At 44.6% G+C, this 22,666-nt stretch overlaps 1 protein-coding gene, 1 non-coding gene and 1 pseudogene across 2 annotated transcripts in view; all 3 read right to left on the bottom strand.

Annotated features, from left to right (window-relative positions):
- mesd (mesoderm development LRP chaperone) overlaps nt 1-20,763 on the bottom strand; it is a 36,710-nt gene extending 15,947 nt beyond the window's left edge. Inside the window, exons 1-2 of the mRNA XM_072468756.1 lie at nt 20,533-20,763; nt 16,746-16,978 (exon numbers count right to left, since the gene is read on the bottom strand). Coding sequence (XP_072324857.1) covers nt 16,746-16,978; nt 20,533-20,691 — 392 coding nt within the window. The 5' untranslated portion in view covers nt 20,692-20,763. The remainder of the gene's footprint in view (nt 1-16,745; nt 16,979-20,532) is intronic.
- On the bottom strand, nt 9,342-9,596 carry LOC140387593 (small nucleolar RNA SNORA53). Its single transcript, XR_011933926.1, has one exon. It is a non-coding gene; the product is annotated as a small nucleolar RNA SNORA53 (small nucleolar RNA).
- LOC140387186 (solute carrier family 25 member 3 pseudogene) lies at nt 10,817-11,413 on the bottom strand (annotated as a pseudogene).
- Nucleotides 20,764-22,666: the final 1,903 nt, after the last annotated feature.

Genomic DNA, 22,666 nt, shown 5'->3' with positions numbered 1-22,666 from the left:
CCAGCCTAGCTAATTATTCCTCGATCTTAGGCCTGATGGCACACGGCACTGGCCCAGCCTTTTAAGCATTTGGCTTGGCTTTCATCCTTAATCTTGACGGAGATCTCTTTCATGCTTCCCAGCTCTCCATTAAAGACATGTTTCTATAAAATCTTCGGTAGACCTGCTTTGGACTCCCGACATGAGATTAACCTCGGCCCAGTTTAGCTTGATTCTCTCCAGCCAGGTTCTCCCCATTAGGGCTGGTTAGTTACCTTTATATGCAGGGACAAGTCTGCAATCTGCCAGTTTAGCTGCATACTTACATTGATAAGGCCCCTCAATGGAACCATTTCCCAGTATAGGTTTCTGGCATTGTTTTTGAGGGTTTTAAGGCAACATGTTGTAGTTTCTCTCAGTAAACAGTTTCTGGTACCAATGAAACTGCTGCTCCTGTGTCCACCTTTTCACCAGTTGACCATCCAGTGAAGGCATGACCCAGCAACAGTTTGTTGCACACGCAATGGCCAGTACATTCAACAACAGTTAGTCATCTGACTATGACTCTGGGTCCTTTTTCACGCAGTTGGCCTTTTTCTGTCTATTCGGTTGTCCGTGAGATACATTTGTTTTTTGGAACTTGTTTCTTTCCCCAACATGTACGTTCGATGAGTCCCTTTTTACCACAGTCCTGCATTTTGCATCATTGCACCTGCTGCTGGGTGTGCAGTTTTAGCACATTGGTAGCAATTTTGAATGCGTGTCATGTTTGCCTCTCAGACGGCATTTTATGGGTTCTAATGATTGACCTTAATTGTTGGGCTTCCTTAGCTGCTATTCCACGGAGATAGTGTCCTTTTTTGTATAGCTTTGCTTCTTAACCCACACACTGGTCCATCCCTATTGGTGTCATTCAAGACATCTCCAAATTCACAGTATTCAGCTAATTTCTTCGAAGTAGTTACGAACTGTGATTGATTCACCTTCTTGATCGTTACGTTAATGGACCCTGAACCGCTCAGCGATGACGGCGAGAAGTGACCCTGCAATATCCCGGCCCTGGGTCACTGTCCGTGTGGAGTTTGCACATTCTCCCCATGTCTGCGTGGGTTTCACCCCCACAACCCAAAGATGTGCTGGTTAGGTAGATTGGACGCGCTAAATTGCCTCTTAATTGGAAAACAAAAAGAAAAATAATTGGCTACTCTAAAAAAAATTTAAAACACGACAATGAAGTTACTCTGAAAAGCCCTTGGTCGTCACATTCCGGCACCTGTTCAGGAACGCAGAGGGAGAATTCAAAATGTCCAAATTACCTAACAAGTAGGTCTTTCACAACTTGTGGGAGGAAACCAGAGCACCCGGAGAAACCCACGCAGACACCGGGAAAACGTGTAGACTCCCCTCAAGCCGGGAATCGAACCTGGGACCCTGGCGCTGTGCAGTAACGGTGCTAACTGAAAAACACAACACTTGTATGCAAAATTTCAACTGCTACTTATCCTCTCATTCCACCAGCTTGTCTATCCCTCTTGGATGTCCATCACAATCCTCCTCACTTGAGTGCAAGGTAGGTTTATTAAAATTATATCTGGACTACTAAGAGCAGAAATTACACAAATTAGGCTTGTTTTCAGTGGCATTCAGAAGATTTTGGGGTGATTTGATTAAAGTATTTAAGATATTAACAGGGAAAGACAGGGTAGATAATTCTAAAACTAGGAGGCATTGTCTAAAAATTACAGCTGGACAATTCAAGAGAAATGTTAGGAAGTACTACTTAGTACTACTTCAAAAAGTGGTAGAGATTTGGCTTCAAAAGGTGGTAGAGGTTTGGAACTATCTCCCACAAACAGTTGAAGCTAGAACAGATGTTATATTAGATAGATTTATGTTCAGCAAAGATATTCAGAGATACAGGCCAAAGGCAGGTATATGAAGTTAGGCCACAGATCATCCATGATCTCATGAATGGCGGGACAGGCTCAAGGGACTGATGGGCCTACACTTGTTCCTATGCGTCTCTCCCCCTCCCCCCTCACACCCCCCACCCTCCCCAACCCCACACACACAGTTTGCAATATTTCCAAGTTCTGCGCCACAAATTTTGAAGTTGTGCCCTTACACCAAGGGAAGCAATGGAATAAATACCGACCCCTGGAAAAGCCCACTTCACCACTACTCACAGTCAATGTTGTATTCTTCCTGCCACCGCCCAATTTATTCCATGAAGTTGAACTTTGCTAACAAACCCATTATGTGGCATATTATCAAATGCCTTTTGGAAGGTCTTGTCCATCACATCAACTGCAACACCCTCCTCAACTATCTCAAAAAATAATGAAGTTAGCTCAACACTTTAGGTAGACGTGGGGAGGGGGGGGGGGGGGGGGGGAAGAGAGGAACATTCAATATCAAGTTATTCCAAGAGCTACAGCACATCATGCAGCAGGTAACAGAGCATCAGATGGGAAGATTCTAGTCCAGCAACGTTTTCAAATGAGAAACAAATATACAGGTGAAGTTAATTGCTTTAGACCCCGAACATAAAGTATCTGTTAATGGGCTTTGGCCATACATTGTAGCCATACAGATTAAATTGTTTTCTCCTGATTGTCAAAAAAAAGTATTTAAATCTCCCGATTTCATTGAAATGTCATTTGTGGCCTTCAGGTTAAACTACAAAACAACAGAGGGATTATCAACAGAGGGATTATGTATCTGCATTGCTATTTTGATTATACAGTTTTATGTTTGTATATACCGAAAAATCCTGCTTTTCTAACTTGGGCTGTAATTGAAAGGAGCCTTCTGTAACATATTGAAGTTGACATTCTTGAAGTAAATCTACAATAGTTGCAATGCAACTGCAATATCTGCTTTTAGAAAATCTAACGGCTTTTCTATGTTATCACTCGGTGCCATTAGTACTAATATTAGAGAGAAAGCTGCAAATTTAGCATTGTAGTAATAAACTGGAAATACGTTCATCATCCCAAATTGCTCCAATCACAGCCTTCCTAACACTTCACTCAAATGTTACAACACAAAAGGTTTCTTCCAATCACAGCCCAAGTTAGAAGACTATACAAATATAAACATAAGACCATAAGACATAGGAGTGGAAGTAAGGCCATTCGGCCCATCGAGTCCACTCCACCATTCAATCATGGCTGATTTCAACTCCATTTACCCGCTCTCTCTCCATAGCCCTTAATTCCTCGAGAAATCAAGAATTAATCAACTTCTGTCTTAAAGACACTCAACGTCCCGGCCTCCACCGCCCTCCGGGGCAATGAATTCCACAGACCCACCACTCTCTGGCTGAAGAAATTTCTCCTCATCTCTGTTCTAAAGTGACTACCTTTTATTCTAAGGCTGTGCCCCCGGGTCCTAGTCTCCCCTGCTAATGGAAACAACTTCCACGTCCACCCTATCTAAGCCATTCATTATCTTGTAAGTTTCTATTAGATCTCCCCTCAACCTCCTAAACTCCAATTAATATAATCCCAGGATCCTCAGACGTTCATCGTATGTTAGGCCTACCATTCCTGGAATCATCCGTGTGAATTTCCGCTGGACCCGCTCCAGTGCCAGTATGTCCTTCCTGAGGTGTGGGGCCCAAAATTGCTCACAGTATTCTAAATGGGGCCTAACTAGTGCTTTATAAAGCTTCAGAAGTACATCCCTGCTTTTATATTCCAAGCATCTTGAGATAAATGACAACATTGCATTTGTTGCTTAATTACGGACTCAACCTGCCAGTTTACCTTTAGAGAATCCTGGACTAGGACTCCCAAGTCCCTTTGCACTTCAGCATTATGAATTTTGTCACCGTTTAGAAAATAGTCCATGCCTCTATTCTTTTTTCCGAAGTGCAAGACATCGCACTTGCCCACGTTGAATTTCATCAGCCATTTCTTGGACCACTCTCCTAAACTGTCTAAATCTTTCTGCAGCCTCCCCACCTCAATACTACCTGCCCCTCCACCTATCTTTGTATCATCGGCAAACTTAGCCAGAATGTCCCCAGTCCGTCATCTAGATCATTAATATATAAAGAGAACAACTGTGGCCCCAACACTGAACCCTGCGGGACACCACTCGTCACCGGTTGCCATTCCGAAAAATAACCTTTTATCCCAACTCTCTGCCTTCTGCCTGACAGCCAATCATCAATCCATGTTATTACCTTGCCTCGAATACCATGGGCCCTTATTTTACTCAGCAGTCTCCCGTGAGGCACCTTATCAAAGGCCTTTTGGAAGTCAAGATAGATAACATCCATTGGCTCTCCTTGGTCTAACCTATTTGTTATCTCTTCAAAGAACAGGTTTGTCAGGCACGACCCCCCCCCCCTTACTAAGTCCATGCTGACTTGTCCTAATACGACCCTGCACTTCCAAGAATTTAGAAATCTCATCCTTAACGATGGATTCTAAAATCTTGCCAACAACCGAGGTTAGGCTAATTGGCCTATAATTTTCCATCTTTTTTTCTTGTTCCCTTCTTGAACGGGGGGTTACAACAGCGATTTTCCAATCCTCTGGGACTTTCCCCGACTCCAGTGACTTTTGAAAGATCATAACTAACGCCTCCACTATTTCTTCAGCTATCTCCTTTAGAACTCTAGGATGTAGCCCATCTGGGCCCGGAGATTTATCAATTTTTAGACCTCTTAGTTTCTCTAGCACTTTCTCCTTTGTGATGACTACCATATTCAACTCTCCCCCCTGACTCTCCTGAATTGTTGGGATATTACTCATGTCTTCTACTGTGAAGACTGACGCAAAGTACTTATTTAGTTCCTCAGCTATTTCCTTGTCTCCCATCACTAGATTACCAGTGTCATTTTGGAGCGGCCCAATGTCTACTTTTGCCTCCCGTTTGTTTTTAATGTATTTAAAGAAACTTTTACTATCATTCCTAATGATACTGGCTAGCCTACCTTCATATTTGATCCTCTCTTTCCTTATTTCTCTCTTAGTTATCCTCTGATTGTTTTTGTAGCCTTCCCAATCTTCTGACTTCCCACTACTCTTTGCCACATTATAGGCTTTCTCTTTTGCTTTGATGCATTCCCTGACTTCCTTTGTCAGCCGTGGCTGCCTAATCCCCCCTCTGATAACCTTTCTTTTCTTTGGGATGAACCTCTGTACTGTGTCCTCAATTACGCCCAGAAACACCTGCCATTGCTGTTCTACTGTCTTTCCCACTAGGCTCTGCTCCCAGTCGATTTTCGTCAGTTCCTCCCTCATGCCCCTGTAGTTACCTTTATTTAACTGTAACACCTTTACATCTGATTCAACCTGCTTTCTTTCAAATTGCAGACTGAATTCTACCATATTATGATCACTGCCTCCTAAATGTTCCCTTACTTTAAGATCTTTTACCAAGTCTGGCTCATTACATAACACTAAGTCCAGAATGGCCTGTTCCCTCGTGGGCTCCATCGCAAGTTGTTCCAAAAAGCCCTCCTGTAAACATTCAATGAATCCCCTTTCTTTGGGTCCACTGGCAACATTATTTACCCAGTCCACCTGCATATTGAAGTCCCCCATGATCACTGTGACCTTGCTTTTCTGACATGCCCTTTCTATTTTGTGGTGCATTTTGTGTCCCTGACCACTGTTAGGAGGCTTGTACATAACTCCCATTATGGTTTTTTTGCCTTTGTGGTTCCTCAACTCTACCCACACAGACTCCACATCATCTGACCCTATGTCGTTTAGTGCTATTGATTTAATTTCATTCCTAATTAACAAGGCAACCCCGCCCCCTCTGCCCACCTCTCTGTCTCTTCGACAGGTTGTGAATCCCTGGATGTTTAAATGCCAGTCCTGAATCCCCTGCAACCACGTCTCTGTGATGCCTACCACATCATACCTGCCAGTCACAATCTGGGCCACAAGCTCATCTACCTTGTTCCGTAAACTGCGCGCAGTTAAATATAGCATCTTTAATTCTCTATTGACCGTCCCTTTTTGTTTTCTTAGTGTGGTGGACCTTGGTTTACTGAGCCTTTCCATACACGGTGTCATATTTTGTGAGATGGGGACTATCGTAACCTCTCCCGAGTTCTGTCTTTTCATGCTTTTTTGTATTCCTGAGCAGCTACGCTCTCCACTGATTACTTCACCTCTTGGTTCCCTGACTTTCCCTTCCCCCCCGATCTCTAGTTTAAAGTCCTATTGACCACCCTATTTACTCTTTTCACCAGAACACTGGTCCCAGCTCGGTTCAGGTGGAGACCATCCCAACGGTATAGGTCCCCCCTTTCCCAAAACTGATGCCAGTATCCCATGAAAAGGAACCCCTCTTTTCCACACTACTCTTTCAGCCACGTGTTAACTTCCCTTATTCTTGCCTCCCTATGCCAATTTGCACGTGGCTCGGGCAGTAATCTGGAGATTATGACCCTTGAGGACCTGTTTGTTTTTGTTTTTTTTGTATAATTTGAATCCTAGCTCGTTATAATCTCTAAACAGGTCCTCTTTCCTAGACTTACCTATGTTGTTGGTACCGACATGGACCACAACAACTGGATCCTCCCCCTCCCTCTCCAGTATCCTTTCAAGCCGGTCAGAGATGTCCCGCACCCCAGCACCGGGCAGGCAGCACACCATGCGGGACTCTTTATCCTGCTCACAAAGAATAGTATCTATGCCCCTGATAATAGAATCCCCTACAACTACAACTTGCCTATTTACTCCCTCCCCTTGAATGGCCTGCTGAACCATGGTGCCTTGGTCAGCTGACTCATCCTTCCTGCAGCCCTGTTCGCCATCCACACAGGGAGCAAGTGCCTCGTACCTGTTGGACAGGGTCAAGGGCTGAGGCTCCTGAGTTCCTGACTGCTGGTTCCCTTTACCTGCCTGCCTTGCAGTCACACCCTGCTGTTCTTGGCCACTGGCAGGATTTAAACTATTTACTCTGACAGATGTGACTTCCTCCTGAAACACAGTGTCCAGGTAAGTCTCCCCCTCCCGGATGTGCCATGTTTGAAGCTCAGACTCCAGCTCATCAACTCTGAGCCGGAGCTCTTCGAGCAGCCAACACTTACTGCAGATGTGGTCGCTGCAGCTCGCAATGGGATCTGCCAGCTCCCACATCAAGCAGCTCAAGCACATCACCTGACCAGCCATCTCTAATTAATTAATTTGTTTAATTTAAGTTTACGAGTTTAGCGGTGTTTTTAAAAAAAATAAATTTGGTGCAGATTTGCTATCAACCAATCAGATCACAGCTTCCCTCTGACGTCACTTTTGAAGAAAAAAAAAAGTGGAAAACAGGAAGTTACTGTTAGGTTTTTATACTCTCAGAGACTGCTCCGCCTCCTCCGAACGTCTCCCGAAACTTGGCCCGACGAAAGAGAGAGAACAAAACAGTAGGGAAAAAGCACCTTCTCCCACTCTGCACCGAATTACCTCACTGCACCAAATTACCAAGTTTCAAATTCCCACTCTGGATGTGTCTTACTCACTCAGGCTGTGTCTCTTTGACCTGCACAACGCTTACTGTGTGCGCTTTCTGTCTATCTTTTATACATACTTCAGGATGACTCACACTAAAACTTCAAAGAGAAGAATACAATGTGTACCTTTGTGCCCCTAAACAGGCCTCAGGTGACTGCCAGATAACTGCCTCTCAGCAATTAGGGTGGGGGCAGCTTCAGCCAATCAGACACTAATCTACACTGCACTTTTAACTGAAAAACAACAGAATTAGATTAACCACTTACCTTTCCTGGTTACCTCACTGCACCAAATTACCAAGTTTCAAATTACCACTCTGGATGTGTCTTACTCACTCAGGCTGTGTCTCTTTGACCTGTGCAACATCATGCATGGTCACCAGTCATTATATTGACCAAGGTCCTAATCACTGTATATACCAAATCACAGGACCATGGCTACAAAACAAATTGTCGCACGGTTCAAGATCAATTCAAATCAAAGAAATGCTTGCACAGCTTATGCCCATAAAACTTGAGAAAGAATCATAGAATCCCTACTGTGCAGGAGGTCATTCAGCCTATAGAATCTGCACCGAAACTCTGAAAGTGCACCCTACCTAGGCCCATCCCTCCACCCCATCCCCGTAACCCACTTAACCTGCACATCTTTGGACACAAAGGGGCAATTTAGCATGGGCAATCCACCTAACCTGCACATCTTTGGATATCACATTGAAACCAGTAGAGTGTACTCACCCTAAATTTGGAGACTTAAATACATTTTCTTGATCATTGAAATAAACACTAAAGTCTAAATTTACTGTGTTAATATTGCTTAAACAGTCTAAATTATTCACTACAAGAGTGACAATCAGTAGACAACAACTTAATCTGTCTGAATACAATTATAGCCAAAGCCCCCAAAACAGATACAGAATTAAACAAGAATCTTAATTACCGACGGTCAGATTCAAAATCATCAGTAAAAAATCTAGGGAGATTTTATTTCTCACTCAGTTGTAGGGATCTTGAATGCTCTATCTGGAAAGGTAGAAATTTATTCTCAGTAATTTTAGAAGGAAATCAAGACCATATGACATAGGAGCAGAATTAGGCCACTCGGCCCATCGGGTCTGCTCCACCATTCAATCATGGATGATATTTTTATCATACCCATTCTCCTGCCTTATCCCTATAACCCTTGATCCCCTTATTAATCAAGAACCTATCTATCTCGGTCTTAAAGACACTCACTTTGCCTTCTGTGGCAAAGAGTTCCACAGATTCACCATCCTCTGGCTGAAGAAATTTCAAAAGTTTGCGGATGAGGGGAACAGTGTAGAACTTCGAAAGGACATTTGCAAGTTGGTGGAATGGGCTGATAGGTGGCAGATGAAGCTCAATACAGAGAAGTGAGGGGATTAATTTTGGTCGGAAGAATATAGAGACACAATACAAAATATGAGGTAAAATAGAGCAGAGGGACCTGGATGCATATATTCACAAATCACTAAAGGTGGAAGGACAGGTGGAGAGAGCATTTAACAATGCATATGGTATCATAATATTTTTTTGTTTTGATTGTTGCAAATATTCTTTAATGCTTACTGACCCAATAACCAAAACTCAGTGCGGAACAACCAATAGTACTAACATATACAAAGGAGTGCCTTAGCTCAATTTTAATGTCAGTCAGGTTAAAACACTTTAAAATGGCCAATGTAAAAACATTACAGGTAATGCACTGGTACCTTCATTTAGTCAATCAAGATCCCATGCAGGCATTTCAAAATCAAATGGCGATTTAGCACAACTGGCAATTGCCATGGGATCATTAAGCAGCCAGAGTAGTTTACAAACATCTCACATTTCATTGCAAGATTTAAACCAGATGGATTTTGATAAACATGTCCACACAACAGCAAAGTCCTGATGGCAGAAACAGCCTGAAGTATCGGGTTATTCTCATCAGAACAGAGAGGCTACCGTGCAGGTATAATACTTTTACATGCCAATGACTCAAGCACCTTTGACTGTACAACCACTGAAGTTGATGAATGTCGCCTGCCAGCCCACTGGAGAACCCAACACCAGGGTGAAAAAGAGATCTACCAGTGAGGCCTAACAGACACATCCCAAAGGTGGATCTAAGGAGCATGTGTTTTTAAAAAAACTGTCCCAACCAAATCTCCAATGACTAGCATTTAAATTTACAAATGTCAATAATTTAGGCACAAGCTAACATCTAAGAAGTTAAACATTTACATTTGCTGATCAGTGATAAGATGGTGAAAAATAAATACAACAAAGATGTTAAACTTTTTACCAATACCAATTTTACAGATGAAATTTGTTTCAATCTCAACTATATTTAAAATAGTCGTGAAACAGACCCTGTATATAACCCAATTATACATTACACATCTATAACTTGGGTCATAGTTCTTTATTCGGAATCAAAGATGAATGCTCTGCACTCTGCCACAGCTCATCAACATTTCAGACATGATGCTATTGCTCTTTTTTTTTTACATGTCTTATGAAGCGACATATCTGACTGAACCAGAGTTAACAAATTAAGTCCATGTATTTTCCTACAACCCAAGTTTTTTCTTCAGTGATGCTGGCATCTCAGGAGGTGATGGGCGAGGAAGCCTGAAGTACACAGTCATGTAAGTGTACCTTTAATAAAGATTTGTTCTTTCCACATGACCTGTAGCACGGCTTCCGTGATGTTATTTGTGGGTAGAGCTGGGCTGTGGCTGTCAGGTGAGAGGGGGTTTAGAGTTTGGGTTTCAGTTTATGTTTGTTGCCTTTGGACTGCAGAAGAAAATAGCAGTGTTTCTCTGTTTTTTTATTTTAAAGCTGTCCAGTGAACTGAAAGGACACTCGGGTGTATGGGTGTGGCAAACTGCCTTGGTAACTTTAAAGATAGAGTTGATTTCCAGAAAGAGTTCTGAATCTTCTGGTTGGAACTGGATCAGAATCTCAGGGAAAGGACCAGTCCCATTCAAGTGAGATTACAGTGTGCTGGCCACACCCTTGAAGGGGGTTTTGGTTTATTGGATTTTGTATGGAATTGGAACAGATGTTAAGGGGGATTCATTAAGAGTTATATACATAGATTACTGTAGCTGTTGTGTGTTGTTTCATGTTTGTAATTGATAACAAATTGTTTTATATATGTTAACTACGTTCTTATAATAAGCTTTGTTTTGATAAAAGCGCCTAGGAAGTCTGATGAATCATACCTGAAGTGAAGGTTCTTGTGCTCATCCTCGCCAAATTCAACATAAAAGTTATAGGTCAGGTGAACGTCATAATACTTAGGAGTTTCTAAGCCCTGGTCCATAACAACACCTTAACAGAGTCGTAGATAAACTACTGCAAGGCAGCCAGAATACCAATCATGATAATACAGGCAAAGAGCCCTTTCCACACACCCATAAGTCCAAACCTTTTCAGAACCTCAACTGCAGAGCTACCCTTTTCCTTGTTCAGCACCAACACCACAGAATCAGCAGGGTGAGACACAATAGCACAAAACACACCAGCAATATAACCAGCAACAAAAGACACTACCAGCTGCTCAGCTTTGGTACAGTCAGCATGAGGTTTGGGCACTACATACATGTACAGTGCTTCAAATGTGTGCTCAAAGTAAGCAAACTTCATCATTGTGTAGGGAGTCTGTCTCATCCACAGAGGGGCAACACCTTTGTAGCATGCCCAAATGCCTTCTTCAGCATGCATTTTAGGAAAAGCTTCTCTCAGACTGTTTGCATAACCAAGTTGGGTCTGAATTTGAACCGTACAAGCCTCCACTGGAGCAAGTGCAATATCAGCAAAGAATTCAGCACTGGCTGATGCAGCAAAATACAGGGAAGTGCGCCAGAGGTACGCATTTTCTTCTCCCAGCAATTCACCATAAACATTCTTGAAAACCTCATAGAAACCACATTTGCACAGCCCTTGCATTAAATAGCCAATGAAGGTTGGAGCTCATCCTTTCCCTAGGCCAGGAATACCATTTTCTTTCACAGTGATAGAAAACCCTTTTAAGATGCTCTGGTATTTTTAAGGATCCACCTGAATGCAAAATAATAATAATCGTAGGCTTATGAGCAATGGCATTAAGAGCAAGGAGGTTGTGCTGAACCTATACAAGACACTAGTTAGACCTCATCTGGAGTATTGTGTTTTGTGCATCATGCTTTAGGAAGGATGTGAATGCATTGGAGAGGGTGCAAAGATGTCAACAAGCATGGTTCCAGGGCTGGGAAATGTCAGTTATGAAGATAGATTGGAGGGGTTGGGACAGTTCTCCTTGGAGAGAAGAGGGCGAAGAGATGTGATAGAGTTATTCAAAATCTTGAGAGGATGGACAGAGTGGATAGGGAGAAATTGTTCCTGCACGAAAAAGGATCCATAATGAGAGGGCGCAGATTTAAAGTGATTTGCAAAAGAAGCAAATGTGATGCGAGAAGTGGTCAGTGGGTCTGGAATGCACTTTCTAGAACTGTGGAGGAGGCGGGCCCAATCGAGGCATTCAAGAGGGCATTAGATGATTATTTGAATAGAAACAATGTGCACTGGTAAAGGGAATGGCACTAAACCGTGATGATCATTTGAAAGGTGGGTGCAGACAGGGTGGACCAATTGGCTTTCTTCTGCGCCATACCAAATGTGACTGTGAGCTTTAAAAACAAACTACAGAGACAGGTTTGGCATTTACTCAATCTTATTTCCGAACAGCTACAACATAAAGTAGCAGTAATTTAATCAAAGTCGGCAAATAATGATAACGTTTGTTCCAAGTGTTGGAAAGAACGTGGTGTTTCTATAGTGCCTTTCATGACCTCAGGACAAAACATTTCACAGCCAAAGAACCTATGGAATGCACAAAATGTGGTAAAATCCCATAAACATCAATGGGACAATAATATTATCTAGCGAGGATGTTTGAGAGATAAATGCCTGCCATGATTTTTTTTTCTTTATTCTTTCACAGGGTGTGGGCAAGCATATACTGCCCATCCCTAAGTGTCCTTGCTCGGCCATTTCAGAAGGCAGTTTAAGTGTTAACCACATTGCTGTGGGTCTGAAGTAACATGTAGGCCAGACCGGGTAAGCATGGCAGATTTCCTAAAGCACGTTAGGTGAACCAGATGGGTTAAGATAGATTGCAGAGACTAGTTTTATATTCCAGATTAATTAAATCCCACCAGCTGCCATGCTGGGTTTTGAACCAGTGTCCCAGAACATGAGTCATGGCCTCTTGATTACTAGTTCAGTGACATTACAACTACACCACCCGTCACCCTCATGGAGAACTCCCCTATATGCCTCTTTGAATAGTGCTGTAATCTTTTACATTTAAATTCACTTGACATGGCCTTGGTTTAACATCTCATCCAAAACTTGGCAACTCTGCATATGGGTCCCTCAGTACCATAGTCAGTAATTACTGTATAAATTTAATAATCCATTCGGCAGCATATATTCAGCCCCAGACAGTGTAACTGGCCATGTCAGAGTTTACAACATGATTACCTTCTAAAACTGTTTCTTCTTGGGCAGTCCCTCAGGATCGAAGGTGACTTGCACCCATCCCAGCGAGGTGGGTTCTGCAGTGGATGAATAGTCTAATTCTGGATCCGCAGACTCTGCCACAGATTTGGCAGGTGGTATTTGATGAGGTGGGTGGGTGAGACACTCTGGATTCTGTGCTCTCTTACCGCTGTTTGCGTTTGGTCCCCACATGCTCCACCCTGTGGCATTCGAGGTGACAGACGCCTTCGCGGATAGTTCTTCCCCAGTTTGTGCATTCTAAGGCAAGCGATTCCCACGTGTGGATGGGGATATTGCATTTATTTAGGAAGGCTTTCAGTGTCCTTGTAGCATTTCCTCTGCCTTCCGAGTGCGGAGCTTGGAGTAGAGCACTTGTTTTGGGAAGTCTTATGTTGGGCATGCGGACAATATGGCACACCCATTGCAGCCAATCAAGCGTGACAGTGCCTCAATACTGGGGATATTGGCTTGGGAGGGGACATTCACATCGGTACACCTTATCCTGTCAGTGGATTGGCAGGATTTTGCGACAACGTTGGTGACATCTCTCCAGGGATTTGAGATGCCTCCTGCACATTGTCCTTTTTCTGATGCATACAAGAGGGCGGGGAACCACAGCTGCTCTGTAGACCATGAGCTTGGTACTGGATTTGAGGTCGGTCTTTGAACACTGTTCCTCAGCTGTCTGAAAACTGCACTGGCACACTGGAGTCGATGCTGGATTTCATAGTCATTGTCGGTTTGGATGTTCTTGGTTCTGGCCTGGAGGCGGAGGTTGAACAGCTTCCTGCTTGTCCGGTAGGTTAACTCCATTCCAAAGGGGAGCTTTGAGGCGATGGGATGAAATGTTGCTGTGAAGAAGAGCGTTGGTGCAATGACGCAGCCTTGTTTGACCCAGTTTGCACACGTATTGGGTCTGTGTTGGTTCTGCTGGTGAGGATCAAGGCTTGCATGTCACGAAGAATGGTGATTCCTGGATTTGTCGTATACAGAAGATCATGTCCATTGTACCCTGATGGGGTGGGAAGCCGCACTGAGACTCAGAGAGGAGCTCTCTGCCACTGACAGGAGACGGTTAAGGAGGATTCTCACAACATTTCCCATGGCAGAGTATAGAAATCCCTCTGTATATTCCGCAGTCAGACCAGTCTCCTTTCTTGAAGATAGTCACAATTAATGCGTCGCTGAGATCATCCGACATGCTCGCTTCCTTCCAGGGTGATGAGGTTGTGGATTCCTGTGAAGAGTGCCTGTCCCGCCGCATTTTAATACTTCTGCGGGGTTTCCATCTGTGCCAGATTCCTTGTTGATGATGTCGCAGGCACGTCGAAGGCTGTGGCTTGGTTGAGGAGGTCCTCGAAGTTCTCCCTCCAGGTGACATTGACTGCCACTCTGTCTTGATGAGCGCCTCTCCATTTTTGCCGCTCGGCGATGTAGGCACCTGGGTACTCAGACTGTAGATGGTTTCAATTGCGTTGCAGAAGCCGCTCACATCATGATTGTCAGCGAGTTGCTGAGTCTCCTGCGCTTTCCTAACCACCATATGTTCTTTACCTTGCAAGTTCGTTGCTGCACCTTGGCCTTCAGTTGCCTGTAGGCTTTTTTCCTCTCACCTAGAGTTTTGGTGGAGTTGGCAATTCAGGAACACCTTGCATCTGTGGTCAAGGACACCCTGGTCATTCTCGTCGAACCAGTCTTTGTTTCCTGGTCGAGGGCCCGAATATCTCCTCGCAGGTGTTGCCAATAGTGGTTTTTAAGGAGGATCAGGTGCTGTGGGCATTCTGCGGCTCTGGCACATTAGCCATTGCCTAGCCGTGAGGCTCAGAATGAGTTTCTATTTCTTCTCAGGGTCATTACGTTTCCTGCGATAAGAGTTTTTTCCGTATGTGCTGGTTTGGGGCCAGGGTGATGGTAGAGCAGATTAGTCGGTGGTCCGTCCAGCAGTCGTCAGCTTCGGTCATGGCACGGGTGATGCGGACATCTTTGCTCGGACGATGATATAGTTAGTCTATTAGGTGCCAGGGCTTGGTGCGGAGGTGTTGCCATGAGCTCTTCTGCTTGTCCCTCTGGTGGAACAGTGTTCGTGATGACCATGTCATGTTCTAAACATTGCCAGGAGGACGACTCCGTTGGCATTTGTTTTCCCTCACGCCTTTCAAAAGGTTTGACCCTTCCCGACTCTCGCATCGAAGTCACCGAGGAGAATCAGTTCATCTCCCTTTGGGATGCAGAGCAGCGATTTGTCAAGGCTGGAGTATAATGCCTCTTTTGTTTCGTCCTTGCATCTTGGATTGGGGCTTGGGAACTGATGAATGTGACATGCTGCTTCTGGACCAGGGTTAGCCGTAGGATCATGAGGCGTTTGCCAAGTCAGTTGAGGGTTCGTTGAGATGTTCGACCAATTTGTTTTATGGCAAAGCTGACGCCGTAAAGACGACGTTCTTCTTCTGGTTTGCCTTTCCAGAAGAATGTGTATCCGCCACCTTGTTCTTTAATCTAGGCTTCTACTGCCAGTCGTATCTCCCTCAGGGCAGCAAAGTCAATGTTGCGTCATTGGAGTTCCCGGGCTATGATGGCGGTGCGATGTTCAGTTCTGTTGGTATTGACCATAAGAATCCTGACATCCAGGTCCTGAAATTCATTTGAGTGGGTGGGGTTGGGGTGGAAGATGCCTATCTGTGGATTCTTTTAAATGTGGGGTGGTCGTTTAACACCAACCACCACATGGCCCAAGCAGAGCGAGGTATTGACCCAGTGACCGGAATATCAAGGGACGGGTGAAGACTAGGTTTTGCTGTAGGGCAGGGATTAACACACACATCATCCACCCATCATCTGCCTGCCCATCTTCCAAAGCAGCCAGCTCCAAATACAGAAAATGTTCCTGTAATTGCAGCAGCAATGTTAAGTAAAGTTGCAATAGTCCCAGATGACCATAGAATACTTTCCTATTTTGAGGGGGAGAGCTGACTGGTGGTGATTTAACCTGAGGGTCACCACACCTCATGCGAGGGGCGAGGTTGGGGGCTTCATGAATAACCTCAGTATGGGAATTGAACTCGCGCTGTTGGCCTCATTCTGCATCACAAACCAGCTGTGGAGCCAACTGAGCTAAAACAATATTAGATATAGAAGAAGGAGACGGTTACTCAGTTCCTGGAGCCTGCTGGACTATTTCATGAAATTATGGACAATCAGCACCTCAGCTTCACTTACAGTATCTGTATCAATAATCCTTTATAACTTTATCTGAGAAAACAAATTGTTAATGCCAGACTTTTTAACAATATGCTCCTTAAAGCAATCTTTAAATCCCTGCTTAAATAGCTCCTCACCGTAATGACCCATACTGGGGAATAGATCCAAAAATACTAACAGAGTTCAACTATGCCATCCAAGCAGCAACTGTTCATGCATGGGCAGTAAAGTCAGTGGTTATTCAACAAAGATGTTTCACACAAGATTGGTTTACATCCAATTATGCGCATTTTGTAGCTGGGATAACTGAATGGATGATTAGACTGAATAGTCACCATTTCAGTTGTTAGTACAAGAGTAGAAAATCAGTTTAAAGCTCCTTTGTGTATCATTCTGCACAGATGGGAGATCCATTTTCATCATCATGTAACAATCTTGCCACAGTGCCAAATATCCTAAAATCAAGCTTGACAATTAGTTTTGCCAATTCACAAGTCATCCATAGAGTTTTTGTTTTCGCCACAATACTCAAGACACTTACCTCTGGACATCATAGTTTGCATTGTACAGACTGCCTTGCCAAAGACTGGTGATCTCCTCAGTGTCCTTCTCGGTGGGATTCCCAGACACCGTGGCAAATATCATTAAGGTCTTGCCTTTCTTGGTCATCTTCAGAAGATTTTCAGGATTGCTGGCATCAATTTTGGAAAAGTCTATCGGTGGAGATGTTCTCTTGTGCTCTGGTAGGTCCCCTTCTTCTATATCATCGTCTTTCTGCACAAAGATAAAGCATAACAAATTTCTGCTGGAGAATAGAATGTTAATTGGGAGATTGAAGTTAATGTGAAACAGCACTGTGCCGGATGACATTAAGCAGGGACCTCATGTAAACTACCATTTTGTTAAGTGTTCTTCCATATTCTTTGATGATTTCAGATTTACAGATTAATTTGAACACTACATCATCGTGCTCGACTGCCAAAAGTCCAAAAGCACAACAATCAAGTATGTAACTTAAACTCTCTAGGTTCTTATAACTGAATGGGCTTTTCCATAAAGTGAATACTTCCTTAAATAATTTAAAGAATCATAGTGGAGAGGGTCCACAGTACCTTAACCACAGACCACATCCTGCTGAAGGCTGAATATACACAGAAACAACTTTCAAGACATAAGATTTTAATACATAATCCCTCAACTGGAAAGAGAGTGTGTAATGTCTGGCATACACAAATCTGGTCTCAATACTTTTTATCTGCAATATGATGACAGGGGCATAGAGTTGTAGAGTTCAAAAAAGACCCTTTATCCGAACGACTCTGTGCCGGTCAAAAACAACCTAACTATTCTAATCTCATTTCCCAGCATTTCCTTGTATGCTTTGGGATCGCAAGTGCACATCTAAATACTTAATGTTGAGGGTCTCTGCCTCCACCACCTTTTCAGGCAGCGTGTTTCACACACACACCACCCTCTGGAAATGTTTTTCCTCAAATCCCCTCGAAGCCTCTTGCCACTTACCTTAAATCTATGCCACCTGATCATTGATCCCTTCACCAAGGGGAAAGGTTTCTTCCTGCCAATTCCATCTATGCCCCTCATAATTTTATACATCTCAATCATGTCCCCCCTCAGTATCCTCTGCTCCAAGGAAAACAACCCAAGTGCATCCAATTTCTCTTCAGAGTTAAAACTCTCCAGCCCATGCGACATCCTGGTAAATCTCCTTTGCACCCTTTCAAGTGCTACCACATCCTTCCTATGAGGTGGATTCCAGAACTCTATGCTTCGGCTAATAAAGGCAAATATGCCATATCCTTCTTAACCACTGCAGCCACCTGCTCTGCTACCTTAAGGGACGAGTATACATGCACACCAAGGTCCCTCTGATCCTGTGCTTCCTAGGGCCCTGCCATTTATCATGCTCTCCCTTGCCTTGTTGGTCCTTCCCCCAGTGCATCACATCACACTTATCCAGGTTGAATTCCATTTGCCAATAATCAGCCCACCTGACCAGCCCGTCTATGTCCGCCTGTACTCTAAGGCTATCCTCCTTGCCACTTGTTACCTCACCAATTCTCGTATCAACTCCTGGTGTATTTTTAACTTGCCAACTGGTTGCTTATGTTTGCCCCAGTCAGGGAATGAAAGTTATGAAATATTTTTCAAATATTTATTGCTGCTTTGAGACCCTCATATTGGAGGTCTTTCATTTGGCTGCTCAGATGAACTGCCGTTCTTCAACTGTCCAAAACTCAACTCATTAACTGCTGCGCCATCCCTTTTCACCCCATCAGCCTCCTTCCTCACTCATTCTAAAATCATCAACTTCAAATTCTTCCAAAGTAACTACCTCTGAACTAACATCCCCTCCTATACCCTTCAGTCTCCTGACCTTAGCTTTCTTTACATCTTTCTAAATTCATCCCACCATGGCTGGTAGAACTATCAGTCACCTGATCCACAATCTGAACTCCCTCCTGGAGCATGAAATGAAATGAAAAACGCTTATTGTCACAAGTAGGCTTCAAATGAAGTTACTATGAAAAGCCCCTAGTCGCCACATTCCGGCGCCTGTTCGGGGAGGCTGGTACGGGAATTGAACCATGCTCCTGGCCTGCCTTGGTCTGCTTTCAAAGCCAGCGATTTAGCCCAGTGTGCGCTAAACCAGCCCCTAAACCAGCATCGACAGCTCTCAACTAATGTCTGTAATTTTAAAAACCTCTGATTACGAACTGGAGTCATGTTGGATTTGAAATGTTACCTCTTTCTCGCTCCACAGATGCTGCCTGACTTGCTGAGTATTTCCAGCACTTCATTTTTATTTAATGTCTCCAGCATCTAGTTTTGTATTTATCATTAAAAGCCTTCACATTTCCAATCAAGCTTTTGGTCCGGGCTCAGTTGCAATACCTTTCATTTATTTATATCCTCGCTTACGAGCATTGGGGGAGGATGTTTGCGACATTAACATTTGGTACACAAATGCAAGCTGTTGTCAATGACAGGGGTTGTCCTATCCTTTGAAGCCAAAGAGCTGATTCAGAGTTGTGAGACATCTGAAAACCAGACTGCAGACTGGAAATCTAGGACCGGTCTGGTTGTTTAGCTTCTGGTAGCTTCAGGTTGGCTCTCAGCCACAATTGAAGTCATGGTTCCTGCTGTTTACTAGTGGTTAGTGGATCTGGAACTAGTGAGCACAGCTACAAGATCACCAAAAGAATGAGATGTTACTGCACACAATTCATAATAATCTTTGAATGAGTGGAATAAATATTTGAAAATTAATTTTAAAAGGGAGTGATAAAAGAGCCAGCCATTTCAGAAAGCCAAGACATGCAGTGGGCCTGGCTCCTTCTGTGCTGCATTCCCCAGTGTTTGCTGGCCTACACTGGCTCCCAGTTATGCAACACCTCGATTTTGAAATTCTCATCCTTGCTTTCAAGTCAATCCGTGGCCTCGCCCCTCCCTATATCTCCTTCAGTGACACAACCCTCAGATCTCTGCACTCATCTCATTTTAGCCTTGAACATTCCCAACTTTAATTGTTCCACCATTAGTGGCTATGCCTTCTGCTGCTGAGGCCCCAAACTCCAGAATCCCCTCCCTAGCCTTTCCCCATCTCCTTTCAGACACTCCTCAAAACCCAACTCCTTGATCAAGCTTCCAGGCACCCTCCTCTCCAAGTGGTTCAGTTCCATAAGATGTACGAGCAGAAGTAGGCCTTATGGTCCATCGAGTCTGCGCCGCCACTCAGTGAAATAATGACTGATCTGCCAAATATGGCTCTATAAGGCCCCTGTGAAACGAGATGGTGAAATATTAAAGGCACTGTACAAATGTAAGCTGTTGTCGTAAAATGCTAGTGTTGCTCAACAGTCTCAGCAACAAGATGTGATCTAGAATGTACTAGCTGAAAGGGTGGTGGAAGCAGCTTCTAAAGGATTGTTCGGAGGTCTGTAAATAACTGACTAGCTTTCAAAGGGCTAGCAGTATGATGGGCTGAATGGCCTTCGCCTGGCAGGATGCCGTGATCCCGATAGCAGCAGCTACACTAATTTTGAGAGGAATATCAATGATTTATTTCATTCTATGCCATAAAGCGCATTTCCTCCCTTTTTGGCTCATGGGGAATGTGCCCCACCGGCTCTGGAAGCGGATTTAACCGGGATCAGGTTATTCCAAACCTGCTCATGGCCCAGACCCAGAGAGGCTGAGCCCAGGGCACAGACCGGGGAGAGGGTGAATAGAGGCCCCGAGCCAGCCCAGGCCGCCGCGACCCTCGGGCCTTCCCCTCTCTCACACACACAGACCCGGGGATTCCGCACCTCCCACTCCTCCAGCAGCCTCGCCATGTCGGCATCGTTGTAATCGCGGATATCCTTCTTCTTTTTGGCGGCCTTGGGCCGACCCTCCTCCTCCCCAGCAGCGGTGCTTAACACCAGCAGGAGCATCAGTGCCGAAATCCAGGCCGCGGCCGCCGCCATCTTCGCACAGCCAAGGCCGCCCTCCCACAGCGTGGCCGCTTTGACCAGGCGTGCTGTACGTGCGCGCCCCACACGCCTGCGGCCGGCCGACTCCGCGCGCTTCATGCAGTGCGCGCTGGACGGGGCTGGTACCAAGTCCCGCCCTGTCACTGAACAGCCACCAATAGGGATCCCGGGACCGTACGAAGCCCCGCCCCGTCCGCAGTGATTGGCAGCTGCTGCAGCGCCCTGACAAACCCCTGGGCAGAGTGTAACTCTGCAGCACCCTCTCATTCATTGACAGCGCTGCTGACAGATTTACTCCATTAAATTATTGAAGCCCTTGGGACTATAGGACAGCAGCGGCGTGGGTACAAATTTGGCAAATTTGGATTGGGGCGGGCATAGTAAGAAGTCTTACACCAGGTTAAAGTCCAACAGGTTTGTTTGGAATCACTAGCTTTTGGTGCACTGCTCCTTCATCAGGAAAGCTAGTGATTTCAAACAAACCTGTTGGACTTCGTTGAGATATATATTAGTAGCCTGGGTTTGGGGGCAGAAGCAGGTCATGGCTGATGTTCTGCCACAACTCCACTTCATGCCCGTTCCCTGTACTCCTCGGTTCCCCGAAACATCAAAAATTTACTCCAGCTTTGAAGATACTCAACGATGGAGGATCCATCATCCTCGGTAATAAAAAATTCCAAAGATCCACAACCCACCCAGTGAAGAAATGTCTCCACTTTTCAGTCGCGACTAGGGGCTTTTCACAGTAACTTCATTTGAAGCCTACTTGTGACAATAAGCGATTTTCATTTTCATTTCATTTCTTAAAGAGAACCCCCGTCTTCTGAGACTGCTGCCATGTCCAAGGTTCCCCAGCCAGGGAAAACAACCCTTCAGCATCTACCCTGTCAATTTCGTTCAGAATCCTGCATGTTTCAATATGTTCATCTCTCATTCAAAGAATCATAGAATCCGTACTTGCAGAAGGATGCCATTCAGCCAATCGGGTCCAAACCAATCCTTCAAAAAGGCACTTCACCCAGATCCACTCCGCTGCCCTATCCCCGTAACCCAACCGGCATGGCCAATCCACCTAATCTGCACATCCTTGGACATTCTTCCAAACTTTAGACAGTATAAACCCAATTTACTCAGCCGCTCATTTTTTTTTTTTTAAATAATATTTTATTGAAAATTTTTGGTCAACCAACACAGTACATTGTGCATCCTTTACACAACATTGTAACAATACAGATAATAATGACCTTTTTAAATTTAAACAAAAACAACAACAAATAAATAAATATTAAATAACAAAAAATAAAAACTAGCCCTAATTGGCAACTGCCTTGTCTCAGGCCACACACCCCCCCCCCCCCCCCATCCCTCCCCCCAAGTCCTGGGCCGCTGCTGCTGCCTTCTTTGTTCTCCCCCATCTATCTTTCCGCAAGATATTCGACGAACGGTTGCCACCGCCTAGTAAACCCTTGAGCCGACCCCCTTAGGACGAACTTAATCCGCTCTAACTTTATGAACCCCGCCATATCATTTATCCAGGTCTCCACCCCCGGGGGCTTGGCTTCTTTCCACATTAGCAGTATTCTGCGCCGGGCTACTAGGGACGCAAAGGCCAAAACATCGGCCTCTTTCGCCTCCTGCACTCCCGGCTCTTGTGCAACCCCAAATATAGCCAACCCCCAGCTTGGTTCGACCCGGACTCCTACTACTTTCGAAAGCACCTTTGTCACCCCCATCCAAAACCCCTGTAGTGCCGGGCATGACCAAAACATATGGGTATGATTCGCTGGGCTTCTCGAGCACCTCGCACACCTATCCTCCACCCCAAAAAATTTACTGAGCCGTGTTCCAGTCAAATGTGCCCTGTGTAATACCTTAAACTGAATCAGGCTTAGCCTGGCGCACGAGGACGACGAGTTTACCCTGTTTAGGGCATCTGCCCACATCCCCTCCTCAATCTCCTCCCCTAGCT

The sequence above is a fragment of the Scyliorhinus torazame genome, chromosome 12, assembly GCF_047496885.1.
Source record: "Scyliorhinus torazame isolate Kashiwa2021f chromosome 12, sScyTor2.1, whole genome shotgun sequence".
Lineage (NCBI taxonomy): Eukaryota > Metazoa > Chordata > Chondrichthyes > Carcharhiniformes > Scyliorhinidae > Scyliorhinus > Scyliorhinus torazame.
Note: the sequence above shows the minus strand (reverse complement) of the source record. Positions and strands in the feature narration are given on the sequence as shown.